Raw genomic sequence first — 22,138 nt, 5'->3', positions numbered from 1 at the left:
GTGGAGAGCAAGCACATAGTTTACTGATGTGTAGTTGAGCGCACTCCTGCCTCTCATAAAGGTCTCCCTCCTGTGAAAGGAAGGAATTCCGCGGCCTTCTGGAACCATTTTAAATCAACCCTAAGTTTCCCTCGTTTTCCAAATGAGTAAGTCCTCCGGGAAGACGAGCTTCACATCCCCAGAGAAGCAAGCTGTCCATTTATCATCTATCAGGCGAGGATGAGCTATAGAAATGGCTCCCCCTGCCGTATCGGTGAACCTGAGCTTGCACAGAAGGAGAGTAGATCTCTCTGTGAGAAAAGGCCGTTTTCGCCCAGTTCCTGGCCCTGCTGCAGTAAAGGAGAGTATCTGTGTTTGGGACTGGCAACCGGACATTGCAGTGTCTCTAATTCCCCAGATGTCCAATAGAAATAATACTTTGTCTATCTCCGCTTGGAAATGAGCTTTGATCAGTAGCCAAACATACCTATGTGAAGAGCACAAAGCTCCTTGTCTTCTATGTTAAATTGGACTGTTGAAAAAATGCCTAATATTGGTTGTGAATGTGGTGACATTTTTCTCCCAGTTTACGGCACCTTCTCTCTCTAAATGCCCAAGAATTCACACAGGGAAATGGTGCAACCAGGGGCCCATAAACAGGACTTGTATTAACTTGTAGAGCTAATTCCCTTGTAGTCATCATTAATGTGAGCACGGGGCTTGCCACAGGGAATCCAAAGTAGAGAGAAAGAAATCCGTGCGCCCTGCCCTGTCCGGGCAGTGCAGGTGGCAGGGGGGTCCACCCCATTTCAGTGAGAGGCTTTACGTGGAGGCTATAAACCATGAGTGGGTCTGTGACTGAACCCCCAAGTGGCCCGTGAACCTCAGGGGTTTGTTTGTACCTCATTTAGTGAGAGGTTGCACAGATTTCATCACAAAGTATCGGTGAGCAGGGCACGGTGCAGGGCCGCTGCTGCAGATGTGCACAGCTGGCGTGCCCGGTAGCCCAGAGGGGAAGTGCGTGACGGCTGCAGTCGAGGAGAGCCTCACGCCAGGGCTGGCACGTGGGCAGGAAGGGTGATGGGGACAATGATGGGGTGTGGAGTTAGTTTCCCAGGTGCAGAGGGGAGCCGGTATGGCAGCCAGAGGAAGCCATGTGTGGTGAGCCCTGCCTCTGAACGTGAGTTCAGGGTACCTGGTCCTTTTAGCATCTGGCCATGAGCCTTGAAGGAGACAGAGAGAAAACAGAGGGTGCACGGAAGCAGGGCAGGATGAGCTTCCCACCTGGAAGCTCCACGACAAGGCCTGGAAGCATCTCCAACATTCCTCTTCTGTCCCGCGAGAATTCAGCATTAACCCTTGGGATCTCCCCTACAAATTAAGAGCCAAAGGAAGAAAGAGAACCAAACCGATAGTAGCAATTCTGGGTATGTGCCTGTGACCTCAGAGAATGGGAACTACTCAGAAACGCTCTGGAACATTGGTCATGGTGTTCTGTTAATAGTGTTAATAGCTAATGCTTATAAGTGGCCCTTTCCTGTCGGCCAAGCATGCCGACGTGCCTCTTCTCCCCGGGTCCTGTCTGTGAAGCCAGAGGTGCAGGTGTCAGCATCTCCATCCACCAATGAGCAGCCGTAGACTGAGGGATGAAGTGATTTTCCCATAATCGCAGAAACTGATCAGTCCCAGAGTCAGGAATCAAACACGTCTCTGTTCTCCCAGACCCTGGGTCTTTTCTACTGTGGCATTCTTAGTCTCCAAAAAACAATTAAAGTGTAAAAATGATACCCAGTCCCTGTCTCAGAAAGTAATTCCCTTCTGAAGTTAAAGATAAACTCCTTACCAGGAAAAGATATGGGAGGAGGACGCATAAAACTTTTCTTTTTGTAAAAAACACAAAAGCCAGAGGCCACATAAAACTGTTGGAAATGTTCCTAAGGGACACGGAAGTGTCGGTTTTGAGCTGAGGGCGTGTTCCTTGAGTGCCCCTTCGCCTCGCCCTCACCTTCCTGATAAAACCCTTTCTACTCTCTGGTCCCGCAGACTGCCCTCCCTAGTGTCAGGGACCCACAGCACACAGGTGGGGCCGGAATAGCTCCTCACATTCAAAAGGATTGCTGGCTCGCTTTCTGTCTCCCTTTGACTCAGCCTCTGTGAGGCTTTGCTTGGGAACAGTTCCTAGTTACAGGTGAGCAATCACTCACAGCAGTTGTTTTCACTTGCAAAGCGCTCACCCAGCATCTTTCCTTAAGGAAGTATCTGACTCTGTGGGATGTGAGTGTCCGTCCTGGGAGTGGAGCGTCTCAGATGCCTGCTCAGGACCAGCCAAAAGGTAAAGATGTCGTGACCTCTCACCCTGTCCCAGGGCCACGCTAAGGGCTGCACAGATGATCAGAAGTGGTTCTCAACAGCCAGCATGATTGGGGCGGGAGAAAGGCACACCCAAGAAAGCCCTCCTCATCTGTGTCTCTATGGCAACTTTTAATTTCCTAAGTTACGTGGCTATAGAGACAGAAATATAGATAATGGCAACATTAGAAACGTGGCTGAAAAAAAAAATAGTGTCAGGCCCGTACTCAGAGCCCCTCAATAAATGTTTGTTGGGGGAATCTTAAACTCAGAGGTGTCCTGAGCTTGGGACTTCCACTAGGCACAGCTGCTTCATTCCTCCTTGAAACCCAGGAGCCAAACCAACCAGAGAGTTGTGACAATTAAATATTTAGATCAACCTGATCAAAAAGTGACCCTTCGAATAGTGTGAATTATCCTGGGAAATGAGCTTAATGTCTTGGCTGTGAGTCTACGGCTGCCAGCATGCCTTCAGACCAGAGATAGGCATCTCGCACAAATGGTTCATCATGTTTGAGATGAGCCGGAAGAGGCAGCGAAGCCATCCCAGCTCGGCTGTTCTCTAAGGCACAGTCAGTGGGAGGAGACTCTTTTGTACCTGGAATTCTGGAAGAGAGGGCAGTCTTTTCAGAAGTGGATTATCTTTCCTAACCAGTAAATATTTTTCATACCATCAAGCCGTTAAAGCAAGCAGCCATTGTGTGTTGGGGGTCTCTAGACTAGATTTTGAATTAAATGCCCACTGGGGGCTCCAAAGAGAAACCCAGTGCTTTATCCTCTAAGCCACTCAGCAACCCTCCCAAAGCAAGTTAATAAAGACCTTCCTGGCTCTCCGCATCTCATTATTGCCACAGAATACAATATCCCGGGGTTTTCTTCCTTTTGTGAAGAAACTCTTAGAAGTGACAGGGTACAGGGAAAGTTTCCCTAAAGATGAGCTGGACCGCTGCCATGTTCTCTCTGTCCTTAAGAGGATTGGAAGAGAAAAAGATGTTTCTTAATTACCTAAGAGTGTTTAGGTTCTTTAGGCTGACTTGAATCATTTTTATGATTAATTCTCAGATTAGCCTAGAAAATTCCTCACCACCTGAGAGCCAGCTATATTCAATGTCATTTTACCCACTGCCCTATCCCATGAGTCACCCGCTGTGTGTGAAGCTTCTGAGACCTTTTTCTATGCTGGTTTTCACTTCTTTCTTCTTCTGGTTTCTCCTTGAAACCAGAAATGTTCATACTTAGACATTGTACACTGACAATATGCCGGGCGATTGCAATTTTACATTCACTAATACATGTTAATTGTAATAAGTCAAATCAACGACAATCTAGTTCGCTTTCCTCCCCACACAGGTGACTCGGTCCTAAAATATGCAGGGACCAAAGCATGGCAGCCATGAACTGGAGCCCAGGTGACACACGTTTACAGTGGAACACTCACGGTAGCATACCTGAGAATGTGTGTATTACCAAAGTCCTGCAAAACCTACAAAAGAGCTTCTTCACACCCAAAACTCTGACTCATGATCAAACATACTCTTCCCCCCTGCTCCCCTGGCCGAAATGTCCATTTTAAAGAATGGAAGAATTGGCATATATGCACTGTAGGTACAACAGGGTAATTCCCAAGCAAATAGGCATGTTTTCGATCTTAGTTTTACTATTCTCCTTTGATGTGGAAAGATCCAGGAAGGAGTAAGTAAGAGACAGAAGACTTGAGCAAAGCAGTGGGTGAAAACTACCCCTGTTCAGGCATTTCCATGTTACTGAAAAGGGAACCAAAGCTTGCAGCCCTTAAGTTACTTCCTGAAGTCACATCTGTTTGTCGGAGTTATGTTTGCTTAATTCCCCTTCTCAGGTGAGATCACCAGCCGGACAGGGGCCAGGCTGGTTTTAGAAGCAGGATGGAGGGCACCCATTTACATCCATTTACATCCATTTAAAGTAGCCGAACGCGCGCCATACCCTTAGCAGTTCACATGTCTTTTTTCAAGTAAATAACCAATGCCCAGCAGCGGATTCTCTAGTGCAGAAGAGTATAGTTGTTTTTAATTTTCATGAGAATTATATTGACTTTATTTTGTCTCTTGGTATTTAACCACCTTTATGTATAGCTTGTAATGGAGCCCCTCCTGGATTTTTAATAGAAACTTGTGTTAAGAATAACTACTTCAGGGCTTCCCTGGTGGCGCAGTGGTTGGGAGTCCGCCTGCCGATGCAGGGGACGCGGGTTCGTGCCCCGGTCTGGGAAGATCCCACATACCGCGGAGCGGCTGGGCCCCTGAGCCATGGCCACTGAGCCTGTGCGTCCGGAGCCTGTGCTCTGCAGCGGGAGAGGCCGCAACGGTGAGAGGCCCGCGTACCGCAAAAAAAAAAAAAAGAATAACTACTTCATGGACCTAGAGATTATCATACTAGGTGAAGTAAGTCAGAAAGAGAAAGATAAAATATCATGCAATATCACTTATATGTGGAACCTAAAATATGACACATGAACTTATTTACAAAACAGACTCACAGACATAGAAAACAAACTCATGGTTACCAAAGGGGAAAGGGGGGGGCGATAAATTAGGAGGTTGGGATTAACAGATACACACCACTATATATAAAATATATAACCAACAAGGACCTGCTGTACAGCACAGGAATTCTACACAGTATCTTGTAATAACCTACAAGGGAAAAGAATCTGAAAAAGAATATATATATAACTGAATCACTTTGCTGTACACCTGAAACTAACACAGCATTGTAAATCAACTCTACTCCAATAAAAAATTAAAAATTTTTTAAAAGACTGAAAGAAAGAATAACTACTTCAGTCCTTGAGAAAAATATGTAATCTACGTTTGCTCCATTTAAGGGACTCCTTTGTGCTCCCGTCGTAACATGCTTTCCAGTGCCTTCTGTCCATCCCCTACCCACCACATGAAACTTAGCACAACCAGATATTTGGTTGAATTGCATACGTGTCACACGAGACAGTAAAACTCTAATGGCTGGCGTTCATTTCACTGATGTAGTTCACTTACCCAGGCTGGGAATCATGTCTAATCTCCAGAGGCTGGGACAGCGACACGGGGCAGAGGCACTGGGCTTCTGTGTGGTGATGAGGGATTATAAAAATGTCTTTTTAACCTGATGATCATTAGGAAACCCAGCGATGTGGTCCAGCTGCTAATCAGAGAGCATTTCCATTGCTGCAGGGGTCGAATCCATCTTAAGGAACCCTCTGTAATGATTTTAGGGAAAAGGTTCCATTTTTCAGACAATAAAATCATTCTATGACATCGCCCCCAAGACACAAAGTCCTTTTCAGGATTAAAAAAATCGGAGGTTAACTTCAGGCAAAATGATTCAATGAGTAACAATATTTGTGTTGCTGTTTGCTACTTGACTCCAGTCTTCAAAGAGGTTTGGAAAAATCGTTACATGAGAAGGGCGGGCTTCATTCATGCATTCAAAACATGCATTGAGGGTGTGTTTTGTGCAGGGCGTTGTGCTAAATTGTATGGATTTTAGAAGTAAAATATGGGATCTGCTCAGAAGCAGCTCACAGCAGGGAAACACGAGAGATCCGAGGTACCCAGGCTGCAAGAAACATTGTCCGGGAAGATGCTGCTTGGGCTTCTCAAACTGCTTACCCTTAATGCTTGTGAAATGCTACATTTTTATTCAATTCATTCTACTCTCTTTCGTTTTTAAATGCTTATCGTGACCCACTAAATTGATTTTCCAACCCATAAATATGTCCTTTGAAACACTGATCTGGAAGGTAGGATTTATCTGGAGGGAAGGAGGAGAGTGAAACCCAAGCAGTGGGAGAAACAGGCTGAGACCAGTGCGTCTCGCACTGTAAGAGGAGGGTTTGTGCAAGGACGCGATGGCGCCACCAAGTGATGTCTTGGAGGAACTACACCAGGGTGTGTGAAAAGGGCTTTTCTACATTCATGTACTTGTAAACGTATATTCTTTAAAAGTGAAGGATGAGAAATGCTTAGCTGTGGGCACATGAGGATGGGACCGCCACCTCCTGACTGGCTCCGAGGGGCTTTCTTCCTGTAGTTCTGGGTGAGATGAAAGCCATTGAGATCAGCTCAGCCTTTCCGTCAGTGTCCCTCCCAGTGTCCCATCCTTCCTGGGTGGCCGACATCTCTGTGATGTGACACTGCCACTGCGACGGCTCCGGGGACATTCAGTCACACAGGCACATAGGGTTTGAAGGCACAAGGAATTAGTAGTGTCCGCCCGTCTAGTTCCGTAAAGGACCCAATCATGGGAACCATCAAAGAAACAGGCCACGTGGCTTGGGGAGAATTCTGACAAGACTTTAAGTCTGTATAGATATTTTTAATTTGTTATGTAAGGCCTCAGAGCTGCTGCGTAGCAGCCACCCGGGGTGGGCAGCGGGGCTGATCTACAGACGTGCAGGGCACCGCCAGGCTGTTAAAATGTGGCCATGTCTCTGCACCAGTGGAAATCACTGCCGTCCTGAGCCCTCCGGGGCTCCCAAGCCCCAGCCCCGGAGGTCTTGCCCCAGGCCTGCCCTGTGTCCTCCTCGTGAACTGTGCCCACAGGCAGAGGCTTGAGGTCTGTGACTCCTGCCTGTTTTTATTGGTCCTGGCTTGTGACCTTGGGGCTCTTAAATATCTGGGGTGGATAAAGTTTATAATTAGTTCTGAGCAAGGATTTTGAAAAGACTCAGTTTACACCACTGCGTTTTGGCTTTTAACTTTTGCTCATTTTACTGGTTCTCTCTGACCCGGCTGCAACTACATCAGTGAAATGAATGCCAACAATGAGAGTCTGTCTCGTATGGCATGTAAGTGATTCAGCCACCTCTCTGGTTGTTCTGAGGTTCACGTCGTGAAGGTAGGGGATGGACAGGAGGCACTAGAACAGCATGTTGTGACGGGAGCACAAGCTGGTGTCCCTGAAATGGAGCAAACGTAGATTATATATTTCTCAAGGATTGAAGTAGTTGCTCTTCAACAATTTAGCTAAACATTAAAAATCCAAGAAGGGCTCCAGGACGAGCTAAATATAAAGGTGGGGCTTCCCTGGTGGCGCAGTGGTTGAGAGTCCGCCTGCCAATGCAGGGGACATGGGTTCGTGCCCCTGAGCCATGGCCGCTGAGCCTGCGCGTCCGGAGCCTGTGCTCCGCAACGGGAGAGGCCACGACAGTAAGAGACCCGCGTACGGCAAAAATATAAATAAAAATAAAAAATAAAGGTGGTTAAATACCAAGAGACAAAATAAAGTCAATACAATTCTCATGGAAATGAAAACATAGATAACCAGTTCTTATTCTAAAGGGATCTGCTGCTGGGTGTTGGTTGTTCCCGTGAGAAAGGAGGTGTCTTGGGGGTACCTTCCTTGTTTTTTTCCGATAGTAGGTATTACCAGTCTCCCATCCATGTGACACCATACCAGTGTCAACAAATACCGAAAGCTCCCAATAAAAGAAAAGGAATATCGTCCTCTCCATCTTTGCTTTCTGGAGAAAACACACACCTAAACCAGGACATACACTGTCAATCTTGTGCAGCTGTGCAGGTGTGGCGTTCCAGGCTTCCTGGATTTATGTTACCACCTGGCATTGAGGAAGTGTAAAAATACCAGCTATATAAATACCCGCGTGACCCATGAGATTAGACACGAGGAACGGGTCTCCAGGCCAGGCCAGCTTGTTGTTTAGATGTTGCATATTCAGCTCATTATAGGGGAGGCGAGCTCCAGGGAAAGGAAGGGGTGGCCATGCTTCTTCCCGCGATGGCAGGGACCGGAGAGTTGGGCCCAAAAGGAGCCACAGCTCGTCAAACTGAAAAGAAAGTTGACACAACATAATTCTCTGTGCCTTTTTGGGTTCTGCAAACCTTATTTATACTGACAGTCATTTTTTAGCTTTACTATGGGTACATTCTTGCCCTGCTCAGCACATATGTTGTTGAAGATATCACTCTATTTCCTGCCTCGGTTGGTGTTTTTAGCACAAACCATCTCCTAAGACTTGGCAGGGGAGTGGGTGGCGGGAGCTAAGGCGGGGTGGGCAAGGAAGCCCTTTCCTTCCACCCGACTTAACCCCAAGCATGCGTCTTGGTGACACTTTCTGCCGCAGAAGACTGCTCAACATACAAGGTCAAGAGCAATCTTGATCTATTCAAGAATGATGAATTCATAAGGGGTTTTTTAAAAGTAGGGAGGAACACCGGGGCGCCGGCTCTAGCCTCTTAGGGTAAGAAGCAAGTCCAGCTAATACGTGTTTTCAACCCACCCATCCTTCCCAGTCGCCGCAGTGTTGTACTTTTCTGCTTCTTGAGTAATCAGTTCTTATAGCCGTATGACCATGTTGTGGAATGCGGCTGCCACGGGAGTCATCGCATGGGGACCTCATGTGGTCCCCAGCACCCGTAGACACGGAAGCCCTCTCTTGATCCATTTCTGGGACTATTAGCAAAGGGGTGATGGAGTCTGGTTCGCGTCACTTAAGGTCAGTTAGACGCCTGCTGTTCAAAACACACGCCTCTTCCGTGTGCCCTCCTGACCACACCTCTTTGATAATGTGCCCTCTGCTGACATCTGACATCTCCTTACACAACGCCACACGTGGAATCTCTCTTCCTGTTTGAGTTTAGGACCAGCCACTGTGTCTACCTGAATCCCTACCCCTGACATTTGTCTTTCTCTGAGGCGATCTGCCAAACGTCTGGGTTATACTCTCATGGATAAGAAAAAAGTCTTATTCATGTCCTAGAAGCCTGTCAGAGTGCAGGGGGCCTGGGGAGTGATCTCTAGATCCTTATTTTTGTGCATGTGTTTTTTCCTCTTGTGCAATAATGTAAGATTTCAGAGAAATAAGAGATTTAAAAGGCATTGTTCCTTGGAACTCAAAGTAGATATGGTTTAACACAAGCTGGATGCCGATTTCGGGTCTGAGCGGTCCTGCCCATGCGTAGTGACACACCATCTATGTGTGTCTGTCAGCAGAGTCGAGCTGCGACTTCTCAATTTTAGAAACGAGAGGCTGAGAAGCAGCAGGACCATGCCAGGCTCCTGTCTCAGACTTTGTACTTTTCCTTAATGCCAAATAGGAAAAAACAAGCACATTCCTCCCTGCAGTAGCCTTTCTGGAGAGGAATTTTCCTATAGAGTTGCAGAATGAATGATAGCCAGCATGAGTAATGAGTTTAAAATGTATTTTCACATTTTTTATGCCTTGCATAGCACTCTCAACCTTAAATCAGTCGAACAGCTATAGTTTGTTTTTCTCTTGCGTTCCAGAAACCTGGATCTTAATCTCATCCGTTTCCAAAATACACCCTAAAGCTATCTCAAATCCAGGTAACCAAGAGAGAAGTGATGTTTTTAAGCATTCTTCCTAAAGAAACACTCCATCGCTCAGTCCTTCCTCATTCTCCTTGACCTTTCTGTGGCATTTGGTACCGTGAGCCTCCCCCTGCTTCCAGAAGCCTTTCCCCTCTGCCAGCCACCCACCCTCCCGTCCCGCGTTCTCCCCCCTCCATGCTTACATCTGACCGTTCGTATCCACTATCACGTGTGCTCTGCCGTCTGCCTCTCTGCTTGTAGGAATGTCACCTTTCCTGGAAGAGATCCTCCCTCTCGAGAGATTTTTTTTTTTTTTTTTGCGGTACGCGGGCCTCCCACTGTCATGGCCTCTCCTGTTTCGGAGCACAGGCTCCGGACACGCAGGCTCAGCGGCCATGGCTCACGGGCCCAGCCGCTCCGCGGCACGTGGGATCTTCCCGGACCGGGGCACGAACCCGCGTCCCCTGCATCGGCAGGCGGACTCTCAACCACTGCGCCACCAGGGAAGCCCCCGAGAGATTTTTAAGTCTCCCCTAGACATTATCTTTTCAGTCCTAACAAATGCTCTTGTTCAAATCATCGCCGCTCGGTTTAACCCTTGGGTAGGCGGCTGTCACTTCCGAGTCCACGTTCGCAGCCCTAACGGCATCCCCATCGCTGGTCCTGGCCGACTCCCAGGGATCTGTAACTCGGTGAAACCCCACTTGCACTGCTCCTTTAGCTGCCCGAGTCTAAATTCTCACTGCTTTTCCGTTTCCAGTCTCTCTTCGAAGCTGGTCAGCTGTACACCTTTGTTGCTGGATGAATAACACTTTACAGATACAGCCTCCTTCCGGGCACACCCTCACTCGGATACTTGCTGGAACTCCCCGTGTGATGCCCCGGAAGGTCCAGGCTCCTCCCACACCCCAGGGCAGAGCTGGGGCAGAGCCCACGAGGTGCTCACTCTGCCGCTCGACATTGTGGCTTCCTTTTCCCTCCTCCTCGCCACATTCTGTCCCTGCTTTTGCAAATCCAGTGTTTTCTCCCCATGCCCGCCCTGCGGGGCTCACCTGGCCACTGAAGCCCCCGCCTCTCCTGTGGATCCCTGGGCATTTGCACGGCTTTCCTTTCTGCCCCTGGTCTGCTGCTGAAGGTGCTCTGGAGACGATCACCTTCGAGTTGATCACCTTGCGTGTCGAGTCGCCATCTAGAAGCCTGAGAAGAGGCACCTGTTAGGATGCACCCTGGGTCTCCTGTACATGCTGGCATTTTAAGTGTCAAAGGCTTTAACACACACACACACAAAACCCAGCCAACATTAACTCAGCTGAGTAGAATGAGCATCCCACAATGACGATCACAGATTATTCATCCCTACATCCCCCAAGATAGTTGGACAGTCATCCGTGCTTTTTCTTCTTGCACTTTGTCAATTGTTTCCATCCATTCCTGTAATTTATTGTGTCTTATCACCCCTCTAGAATGGGAGCATTGAAGGAATCATTTCTTTTAGTTTATATTTCTAAAAGCTCTTGGCGAATTCTTTGCATACCAATTGAACTGTGTAGGACTTGAGAATTACGTGTTCCATCCCTGCAGAAGCCTCGTGGTGTAGAGGAGGAACGTGTTGGCCCACGGCTCATCACTCTGCATTCCGCTCACACAAAGCCCCCAGAGTGGCCGCCAGCTCAAGGGCATCTCACTGTTTCCCACGGATGGACCAGCCCCTGTACCTTTTGCCACTTTCCTCTGGCTGTAGATTTGGAGGGAGTTCTCTGAGTCGCTCTTCGCACTCACATGTTTCTCGAGCGCCCCAAACTTATTCAAGGAGTCATCTTCCTCCCCAGTAAGAAGCTTCTCTCCTCCCCTGAAAATCTTTGCATCCCTTTCCTGAGAGACATTCCTCTGCTTAGCCTCCATCTCCCAGCAAAACCCTGCTTCCTCTCCTCTTCCAGACATGTCCCCTTCCGTGAACTTACTCCTCTAACTCCCAGGTGAACTTGCACTCCAGTCCTGTGACCAGTGAAGAGTTAGGCTTTTTCTGCTCGGACATTGCTCTGAGGATCGCATAACACAGCAGCCAGCTTTCACGGAGTATCAGTGAGAGCCAGACGTCATGCGCCCTTGTCACCTTATTCAGTGACATCTCCCAGCGAGAGTCAAGTCCTAGGAGCCAGGACTGGATCAGGTGCATTGCTGCCAGGACCCTCTATGTTTGGGACAGGTTCTGGGTTTTTTTGTTTTCAAGAAATTGAAACTTATGCAATTGGGGGCAGGAGAAACTTCTTTAAGAAAAAGAATAAAAATGACCAAAATTTAGGGAGCAAAGTGGACATTTATTTAAAATGAGAAGATAAAGCAAAGCAAAATACTCATTGTTCTGTGTTTAGAACAGTGCCTGCGCACACTAGATGCTCAATAAAGATCTGTTGAAAGGAAAAGAAAGAAGTAACAAAAAAATACTACAACAATATTGCTGTAGAAATTTTGTCAGAAAAAGCTGTCAGGCACCCAGATGTTAACTGTGGGTGTTTTGCTCGACTCCCACGGGCCTTAGCAGTGGTCTTTGAAAGTGGCGTGTGGTTTGGAGCTTCCCCTGTAGACTTGGGGTCAACCGGCTTCCACCCGTCTCCAGCCTCCAAGATTCCAGGAGTCAACACTGACCAAATCGATTATCATTTCCTGACATTCGACATTGTAAAACCATGTAAAGTAAGACTTTTAAAAAAAGCAACTATGCATGAACCTTGTGTATTTGTAGGACAATAATGACATAATTATCAGTGGTAATTAGTGGGAAAATAGTGAAAACATGAAATTTCCTACTGTCGGTCAGGAATAGATTTCCAATACTCACAAGTGTTTTCTTCTGCAGGTTAACGCTCTTAGGTTGAAATCAAACAGCTCTGGCCCTTTGATGTTGTTTGTTGTTTAAAAGCTATGACATTATTATTGACTCTATTCCCCACACGGTACATTTCATACCCGTGACTCATTTATTCTGTAACTGGAAGCTTCGCTCCTCTCAATCTCCCTCACCTATTTCTCTCATCTCCTGCCACCCTCCCCTCTGGCAACTACCTGTTTGCTCTCTGTATCTATGACTCTGTGTCTGTTTTGTTATGTTTGTTCATTTGTTTTGTTTTTTGAATTCCACATATAAGTGAAATCATACAGTAATTTGTCTTTCTCTGTCTGACTTATTTCACTTAACGTGATACCTTCAGGGTCCATCCATGTGGTCACGAATGGCAAGATTTCATTCTTTTTATGGCTGAGTAGTATTCCATTGCATATATGTACCACATCTTCTTTATCCATTCATCCATCAGTGGGTTGCTTCCATATCTTGGCTATTGTGTCTTGTCCAGTTTAACACTCTTAGGCAGAAAGCAAACAGCTCTGGCCCTTTGAATGAGTAAAACGTGTTTACCACACACACTGAAATTTCCTTACCTTAAAATGTTAAATAAGTGGCAATTAGAACTCAAGGCATATCATTAACAGTGGAAATCCTTCTATATGTTTCCAGTAATCTCATGTGAATGGGGAGAAATGATTACTGTGGTGTATGAGTTCTCTGTAATAATTCACATGAATTCTTCAGTTGGTGAACTTGTCAACTATTTCGCAGTTACACAGAGTGTGGTTTCTTTAAGAAAGTGGATTTTTTATAGCAATGTTGTATTCATTTATTATTCATTCTTTTTTCTCTCTCTTTCAACAAATACTTATTGAGCACCTACTGTGTGCAGGCACCCTTGGAGGCACCAAGATTGCATTTGAGCTCGTGGTGTCGATTTTCTGGAAGGTGGAGACAGAAAACAAACGCTTGAAGCGTAACATGTCATGTGATGAGAAGGACCGTGTAGAAAGCTAAAGCAAGTTGTGAGGACAGAAACTGACCTGGGGAAGGGGGAGGGGTGCCGTTTTCCGGAAGGTGGTTGGGAAGGCCTTTCTGCTCGGGGTGGTTTGCGCGGAGCCCTGAACAAAGCGCAGAGCCCCTGGCTTCGCTCCGGGAGAGTGAGAGGATGAGTGGAGGGATGCAGAGAAGCCGGTGGGGCTGGGGACGGGTGCGGCAGATGGGCAGTTGGAAATGAGGTCCAAGGCGAGCAGGGAGCGGGGTCCTGGAGGGTCCCTCAGCCTCAGGAAGCCTTTGGATCGTGATCTGAGCAAAATAAGAAACCGGTGGAGAGATGTGAGTGGGAAATGGTGTGAACTGACTTAGCTTTTTTTTTTAATTAAAAAAAAATTTTTTTTTCTTCTGGCTGCGCCACGTGACACGTTGGCATCTCAGTTCCCCGACCAGGGATCGAACCAGCGTCCCCTGCAGTGGAAGCGTGGAGTCTTAACCACCGGACCACCAGGGAAATCCCATGACTTAGCTTTTAAAGCAGGATTTGTCAACCTCGGCCCTATTGACATCCCAGGCCAGGTGTCTTGTCCCCCAGTCTTCATCCTGGAGGCCTGTCCTGTGCATTGTAGGACATTTTGCAGTGTCCCTTACCTCTACCCACTAGATGCCAGTAGCACCCACCTCCCCGGTGTGACAACCAAAAATGTCTCCAGACAGTGTCAAATGTCCCCTGGAGAGGTCGTAGGTGGGGGGGACGGGTGTGGGGTGCAGTATCATCTCCTATTGAAAACCACAGTTTTCGAAACATCACGCCCACCCAGCCTGATACTCTGGTTATATAAAAGCTAGCACTAGGCTACTGAATTGTCTTTGCATGCATATTTCGAGATTTGGTAGAACTGTCTCGTTCGACTCATACTCAACTTGAATGCGTCTTCATTGCGTACTTGTGTTCAATCATCATATCTTAATGTGAAGACTGAGACTGTATCTTTGAGTCACATCCCCCGATGTGATTCATCTTTCCTGTACCTGTGAGAACAGCACCAGGAAGCAGGGGGCGGTCACAGAGAAACCCTGTTCACAGGCTGCAAGAAAATTCCACAGGAATTCGAATTAGCTAATGTTACGATGCGCCCATCAGAAGGCTGCCCCTGAAATACACAGGCCACTGATTTCACAAGACGCAGAGATACATAAAAGACTCAGACACACCCTTAAATCTCTATGTGGGATTTTCCAGCCCTCACTTCCCTACTTGTTTGCTTAGATTCATCGAGAATCTCAAATATTTTCTTTTGGTGTGACTTTTCTTCACCCTCAAAACCCTGATGACCACGGCTTGGAGGCATGAACAAACCTGATGACTGTATTTGATCTGTGTTGTTTTTTTAAATTTTCCACAAAATCTGCATCCTGAACCTGCACTTTTATAGCCAAGCCTTCTTCAGACTTCACGCCAGGGTCCTCTTGACGGGATGCCGTTGCAATTCCTTTGGTGTTTAAATAATGGGTGTCCTTTTGACGAGGAATGTTGCAACCGTTCTTGCATGAAACTGACAACTTCACAGCAAAATCAAATTTTTGAGAGTCAGAACCTCATTGGGGTTGAATCGAGAAATGAACAAGTTGGGGCACAGGCTCTCATGCACGGGTTCAGCGTGGAGTCAGGGTGTTATGAGAAGAGGCTGACACAGAATGTAGTGACCAAGAATCCCTCGGTTAATATTCGTGAATGAGCATAACCCCAAAGTGGCGATGTCGAGATTGATGTCGCAACTCTATTTCAGTGTCTAGAGGACAGTTTTTCAAGCTGGGGTTCCCAGTTCATTACCACTGAGGCATGGGTGATAAAGGCACAGAAAAGAAGATGGTTTATTCTTTACATCAGCAAAGGAAATAAGGAAGAAAGCCTTTACGGAAGGGGCCAAGCCAAAGAATGGGTGTGGGTGGACGGCAGAACCCTGCACACCTAGGTCTAAACCCAGCGGCAACACACCGGCTCACTGTGAAATGTTCGCGGGTAAATTCACCTCCTCAGGCCTCAGTGACCTCATCTCAAAAACAGGCGAGGGAGTGACAGCTCTTCAGAATTGTTATGAAAATGAGAAGTAAGTCAAGCCCCACCTCTAGCAGGGGATTAGCACATAATAAACGTGCAGGAGATGGTAATTACCGTAAGAACAGTGTGAATAATTGTCATCAGGTTGACCACTTATTCTTCCATCTTAAGAATGACTCGCTCCCTTATTCCAATCCAGAGCCATCCTTGGAATAGACAGACGTGCGCTCTTACGATAAAAACATAGAGAAAATGTTAGTAGATAACGTAAGGATCACAGCCTAAGTTTTGAGACACATTTTCAAACATTTTTTGGCTACAAGTGAACCTGCTGATTGGACATATGAAGATTTTTTTTTTAACTTTCATAGCAAAAATGGAGGGTTCGACTATAGTTTACATATAGCAGTTGTTTATGAGATAGAAATCCATTCTGGGGGAAGCTAGCATCACATACTCGTACCAGGAGTTCACACAGTGTCTCAGAGTACTGGGTCCTGTACTGCCAGACCTAAGAGGACGTCCCTGTTACCTAGGTGCTCCGCCCTGCTTCAGGCTCTGAGCCTAAACAAGACCCCCTGGAGAAGGTTCCCTGACCCACTGCCACCCAGCTGGGAGCCCACCAAGTTCCTTCATCTTCTTGCTCGTTCCTCTGCTTGTTTGTTGTCAATCACGGTCCCGCGGGCGACGCTCCAAGCTACCTGTCTGCTCATTTCTGGACCTCCAGCTAGTGGAGAGAGTCTGGCCAGAGGAAGCATTCAATAAACAACTGAATTAAAGAGTGAAAAAAAAAAGCTTAAAGAGAAATAAAAGCAGGTGAATGTCTGTGTCTTGAGATAGCTTTAACACCAAACCTGTTTTACTAATTTTCAGAAGATGATTTTTAAAAAGGCAAAATAGAGTTGACCAAGTTGAATAGATACTCTTTCAGTTCCAGCCCATTCAATAATCTCTGGCCATCAAGAGCTGAGATGGTGAAGCTCCCCCGACCTCTCCTTGGCTGCGATGCCCGCCTTGGCCTGGCCAAAGCCTTTTTACTTGTTTCTTAAATGCAAGGAGTCTGGAGCTACTCTCTGGGTCGTGGAAATAGAACCTCTTCCACCTGGTTGTCAAAGCCCTGCTCATTTTGCCCTCATTCTATCTGTCCAACTCTTCCTTCTCTAAGCCCCAGAACGGCCTCCTGTCTGGGCACACCAGACCCGCTCACTTGTAAAGGAGCGGCCACTGCGCTGCACAGAAGATGCTCTGAACAAGATTACTATGGTGGGGAGGGCAGAGGGCTGAGCGGGGAGAGGGGTCCCAGGCATAGGGAATGCGCAACCCAAGCATCAGAACGTGGCAGTGTGAGCATCTGGGTAAATGCTGAGGGCCTGGGTGCTATTTGAGTGCAAGTCTCAAGGGCAAGGGGAGACAGCATCCAGGAGGGAGAGCTAGGATGCTGTCAAGCCTAGCCTTGGAGATGAGCTCTGGGGGGGGCTGGCCCCCTGCTTCCTTCTGCCATCACGGTGGGTGAACTGTTCCTCCATCCGTAAAATATAATAAGGCATATTACATTTATGATCCTTTTTGAATCATGTATTGGCCTAAAACTTCAGAACAGTCTGACTAAGAGATACCCAGAACCTACTAAGCACCGCAGACAAGGGGCAGAAGCAACATGGCAAATCCCTGATGGTGAACGGAAATTCCCCAGAGGGTGGGAGCGCGTCTTTCAGCTCTTCAGCCTAATTTGGACAGTGGCGTCTGTGTTCTTCACCTCAGAGAACTCAGTACAGCACATGCGTTAAACATTTAGGTAATTTTGTTACTGTAGAGAATGCAGAAGTAGGATTTTGAAGTTTAGTATTCCTAAGTGGATAATAAACTTTGTAACAGTAGCGAAAATATATCTGTTACATTTTTTTCAAAGCTATAAGGTTGCCTCAGCTCCACTTCATTTAAAAACTCAGAAAATTTCTGAAACATGAATAACTTGCTATGCTTCTTTTAGGAGATAACCTTCCCAAGATAGGCAGTTCTGTAATGACAAGTAATTAGACGTATGACATCAAAAATTCTTTATAGATTTCATAATAATGTTTGAAAATAACAAGTTATGAAATTCATTATTGCCACTGAATGCATCCCATTATGTTTAACAGTATTATGTCAAAATTTGGTGAATATTTTGTAAGCTATACGTTTGATTAAGGGTGATTATTAATTTACTGTTTCAAACATAATTAATGTTTGTTTTCATAAGTTTTATTATTTCCTTCCACTATTTGATTCAACTTGCTCAGTACACTTTATCAGAAAAGAAGAATTGTTTTTACAATTTGTTTCAGGTTTTGAAACTAACATGAACCTTACTAGCCGAGATGATCTTGGTACATCAGAAATCGCATCAGAGACCCAAGATAGAAATGCGAATAACCATGGGATTCAATTATCTAATTCACTCTCCAGCGCGATCACTGCCGAAAATGGAAATTCCGTCGCAAACGGTAAGCACTTCGTTACACCCGGAAGTAAGTAGATATACGTTCTAAGTTGTATCAACTTTCTAGGGAGAATGGAATTAAAACAAAAATGAAGTAGGCTTAAAAACTGGAAAAGGGTATAAAGTATGAAATATCACTCTAGGGTGTGTTGTCAACTTCTTATTTTCAAGTTAAAGAATTCAAATTGCATTCGGTATTAGTTGACTTTTCAGAGATTTTTATGGCGTATTTGGTCTGTGGAAACCAGTATAAAATGAGAGGTATACTGGGCAGAAGGAGGCGATGGATGCTCTAACAGTATTTTTAATGAAAAATATATCTTTTTCATTTCTTTTAAAAATTTATTTATTTTTTAAAAAATTTTTATTGCAATATAGTTGATTTATAATGTTGGTTAGTCTCAGGTGTACAGCAAAGTGATTCAGATATATATGTGTGTGTGTATATGTGTATGTATATATATATGTGTGTGTGTGTGTTCTTTTCCCTTATAGATTATTACAAGCAATTGAGTATAGTTTCCCGTGCTATACAATAGGTCTCTGTTGGTTATTATTTTATATATAGCAGTGTGTATATTTTAATCCCAAACTCCTAATTTATCCCTCCCCCCTCCCCTTTTTCTTTTCATTCCTCAAAAGTGTGAAGGAAAATAATACTGAAGGAATGGTAAACACCACACTGGCTTTAGGTGTTCGATGTGAGTGTATCAGTGAAGGTATCCTGTAGAAATTGGCTTGACTGTGTGTATCCAAACCCTGTCTAATAGTGGCTTAAACAAGTAGCTTATTCCTCCCACACTAGAAGAAGCCCAGGGCTTCTAGTATTGTCTGAAGGGAAAATTCAGACCAATCTTTTCTTGAAGAGACTGAGAAGGTGGGCATGGGATGCAATGAAGGCCAAGCAAAGAAGCCTATATTCTAGGCTTTTCTCTGAAGGACGTTGGGGGCATTCACTGAGTCCACAGGAGGTAGCTGAGAAGCTTGGCTGTGCCTTTTAGGATTGTGGGGACAGGCTGAGTCCAGCACCTGCCAGGGCCCTGGGGTGAAGCCTTGAAGGGTCCATCCTGAGAGTCAGAAGAAAAACCAGGAACCCCAGCTCAGCTATGAATCTTCTCAATCCCTGGGGCAGGAATGAGGTCCTCCAAGATTGACAGGGCCCACAGGTACCTGGGAGAAAAAAAGTATAATCTATCCCAAAGGACAATTACAGTATTCTAGACTTCAGAATGTTCTTACAAACCATTTTTCAAATACCAAGTTCAACACATAATCAAAAAGAACCAGGCACATGAGGACACAAAAGCAGATGAAAATTACAAGCAGAAATAGCAATCCATTGCAGTGTATTATCCATGGGGGTTCAAAAGATTGGAGTTCAAAACCATATACTTTAAAATAAGTATGTTTACTAGGCCTAAGGAGATAAAAGAATGAGAATCTCAGCAGAAATCAGAAACCTTGAAAATGTGTTAAATGGAAATTCTGAAATTGAAAAATGCAGTCATAAAACTAAGTACAATAGAGGATGAGGTTAAAGTCAATTAGACACAGCCATTAAAAAAAATCCTAGGGAAGTGGAAGACAAGTCAGAAAATATCAAGAATGAAACGCAAAGAAGCAGAAGAGTGGAAATTCCAGAAAATGGTTTAGAACCTATATTCCAGTAACATAGTTTAGAGACCTGAAGGATATGCTGAGAACTGTTTTTGGAATTCTGGGGAAAGGAGAGAGAGTCTGTGGGCAAGAGAAAAGATGTGGTGAGAAATGGGAGAGAATTCTCCTCTGTGGGCAAGAGAAAAGATCTGGTGAGAAATGGGAGAGAATTCTCCAACACTGATGAAAGCACTAAGAAACAGGTTTAAGTTGGCAGTTTCTCATAAACATACGCTTTCCATATGACCCAGCAGCCTGGGTGTTTACTGAAGAGAAATGAAAACAGCGTCCATATAAACACCTGTATGCAAATGTGTATCCTACCTTTATTCATAATCACCTAAAACTGGAAATAAATGAATTGTCCTTCAGTTGGTGACTGGACTGTATTCGTTATTAATTGCTGTGTAAAAATTACCCTCCAGAACTTAGAGGCTGTTGTTTTGTAGTTTCTGTGGGTCAGGAATCTGGGTGCAGCTGAGCTGAGTGCCTTTGGTTCAGGGTCCCTCACGAGGAAGCGATCAGCTATCGGTCAAAACTGTAGTCATCTTGAGGCTGGTTGGAAAGATGGTCTGATTTCAACATCACTCACAGGAGCATCTCCACAAGGGAGACCTCACAACAGGGCGGCTGGCTTCCCCCAGAGCAAGCGGTCCATGGGAAAGCAAGGAAGAGCACCCAGGATGGAAGCCACGCCCACTGCACGGCTGCTCTTGGAAGGGACAGCCAGCACTCCAACCTCATCCGGCTTGTTGGATTCAGGCCATATGTCCAGTCGAATCGTGGGAAGAGGTTACATGAGGTGTGAGTGCCTCTGGGTGGGCCCATCAGGAGCATTTCACAGGCTGACCAGTGCATGGATCAACTCCACAATAAAAGAGGAGGAACCATTATTACACATGACAAAATGGATGCATCACAAATGCATTGCACTGAGTGAAAAAAGAATCAAAAGACTCTAAGTATGATTGCATTTATATGACATTTGGGAAAAGGCAAACTACAGGGACAGTAAGAGATGAGTGGTTGCCAGAGGCTGGGTGCAGTGGCCAGAGCTGGGCTGTGTAACAAAATGTCACAGGCCGGGGGGCCTGTAAAGGGCAGTGATGTGTTGGCCACAGTTCTGGAGGCTGGAGTCCAAGGTCAGGGTGCCGACACCGATGACAGCCCTCTTGAAGGCTGCAGATTGCCAGCTTCCTGCTTGCTCTCACATGGTGGAAGGAAGGAGCTAGCTCTCCGGGGTCCCTGTTATAAGGGCACTAATCCCATTCATGGAGCCTCCACCACATGACCTAATCACCTCCCAAGGGCTCCACCTCCTAACACCACCACACTGGGGGATAGGGCTTCAACATATGAGTTTTAGGGGGACACAAACATTCAGACCACAGCAGACCACAGAGGGGCATGTGGTGGTATTGACAAACAGGAATGAATGTGTTCCTATAAATTTATAGGCAGGTGCATAGAATAAAGGTGAATCTCTCTTTCTGTAAATGTCACTTTTGTTTAAAAAAAAAAAAAAGCCTGAGTAGAATAAATACAAAGAACAATACTCCTAGGCATATCATAGTGAGACACTGGTAAGCAAGCATGAATCTTAAAAGCAGCCAGAGGTTAAAAAGGAAAAAAAAAGACAAATTACCTTTAAAGAAGCAGTGGAAGTCCAAAGACAATGAAATAACATATTTAACATGCTCAAATAAAGTAACTGCCAATCTAGAATTTTACAAACAGTAAAATACTTCTGTAAGAATGAAGAGAGTTAAGGATATCTTATCAAAACAAAACAAAGCAAAAACTGAAAGAATTAAACATGGGCAGACCCAGCATGCTCAGGTAAAAGAAGGAAAAATGAACAATAAAAAACTAAGTAAAGGTAGGAGGGGGTAAAAATAATATTTACTATTATACACTGATAAATCACATTAACAGGTTATAATTTCAAAGGTAACCACTGAAAGAACAGTAGAGAGGTGTATAATTTCCAAACTATTAGAGTAAAATAGAATAATAAAAAGTCAATCAACCTAGAAGATAGCAAAAGGGGCAGAATAGGAATATCTTCAAGGTACGACAAATTGAAAAGTCTCGGATGGTAGACAAAAACGCATACGTGAAAGTAATTTAAACTCAATTGAATTCCATTAAACTTTAAAAGACTCTTATTTAGTGTAAGTTCACATTAAAAATCAATTAATACAATATTTTAAAGCTTAAAGTTTCTGAAAACATGTAATACACGAGGATGCTGAAAATTTAAATGTGGAGGGATAGAAAAGGAAAAGATACAGCATGCACATATTAAAAACAACAACAGTTCTGTTTGGAAGTTAAAAATTACATTGCTGAGTAATCAATAGATTCAAGAAAGACAAGAACCTAAGTTACTGAAATATAAAATAAGCAACAAAGTCAAATGTTAATTCTTTGAAAAAAAAATCTT

The 22,138-nt window shown here is 45.2% G+C and overlaps 1 protein-coding gene across 1 annotated transcript in view; it reads left to right on the top strand.

The window, feature by feature from the left end:
• Positions 1–22,138, top strand: part of MYO16 (myosin XVI) — a 424,969-nt gene that overhangs the window by 375,102 nt on the left and 27,729 nt on the right. The window contains exon 33 of the mRNA XM_082675412.1: positions 17,882–18,040. Coding sequence (XP_082531538.1) covers positions 17,882–18,040 — 159 coding nt within the window. The remainder of the gene's footprint in view (positions 1–17,881; positions 18,041–22,138) is intronic.

This window comes from Grampus griseus, assembly GCF_964374135.1.
Source record: "Grampus griseus genome assembly, chromosome: 18".
Classification (NCBI taxonomy): domain Eukaryota; kingdom Metazoa; phylum Chordata; class Mammalia; order Artiodactyla; family Delphinidae; genus Grampus; species Grampus griseus.
This window is presented reverse-complemented; position numbering and strand designations above follow the sequence as displayed.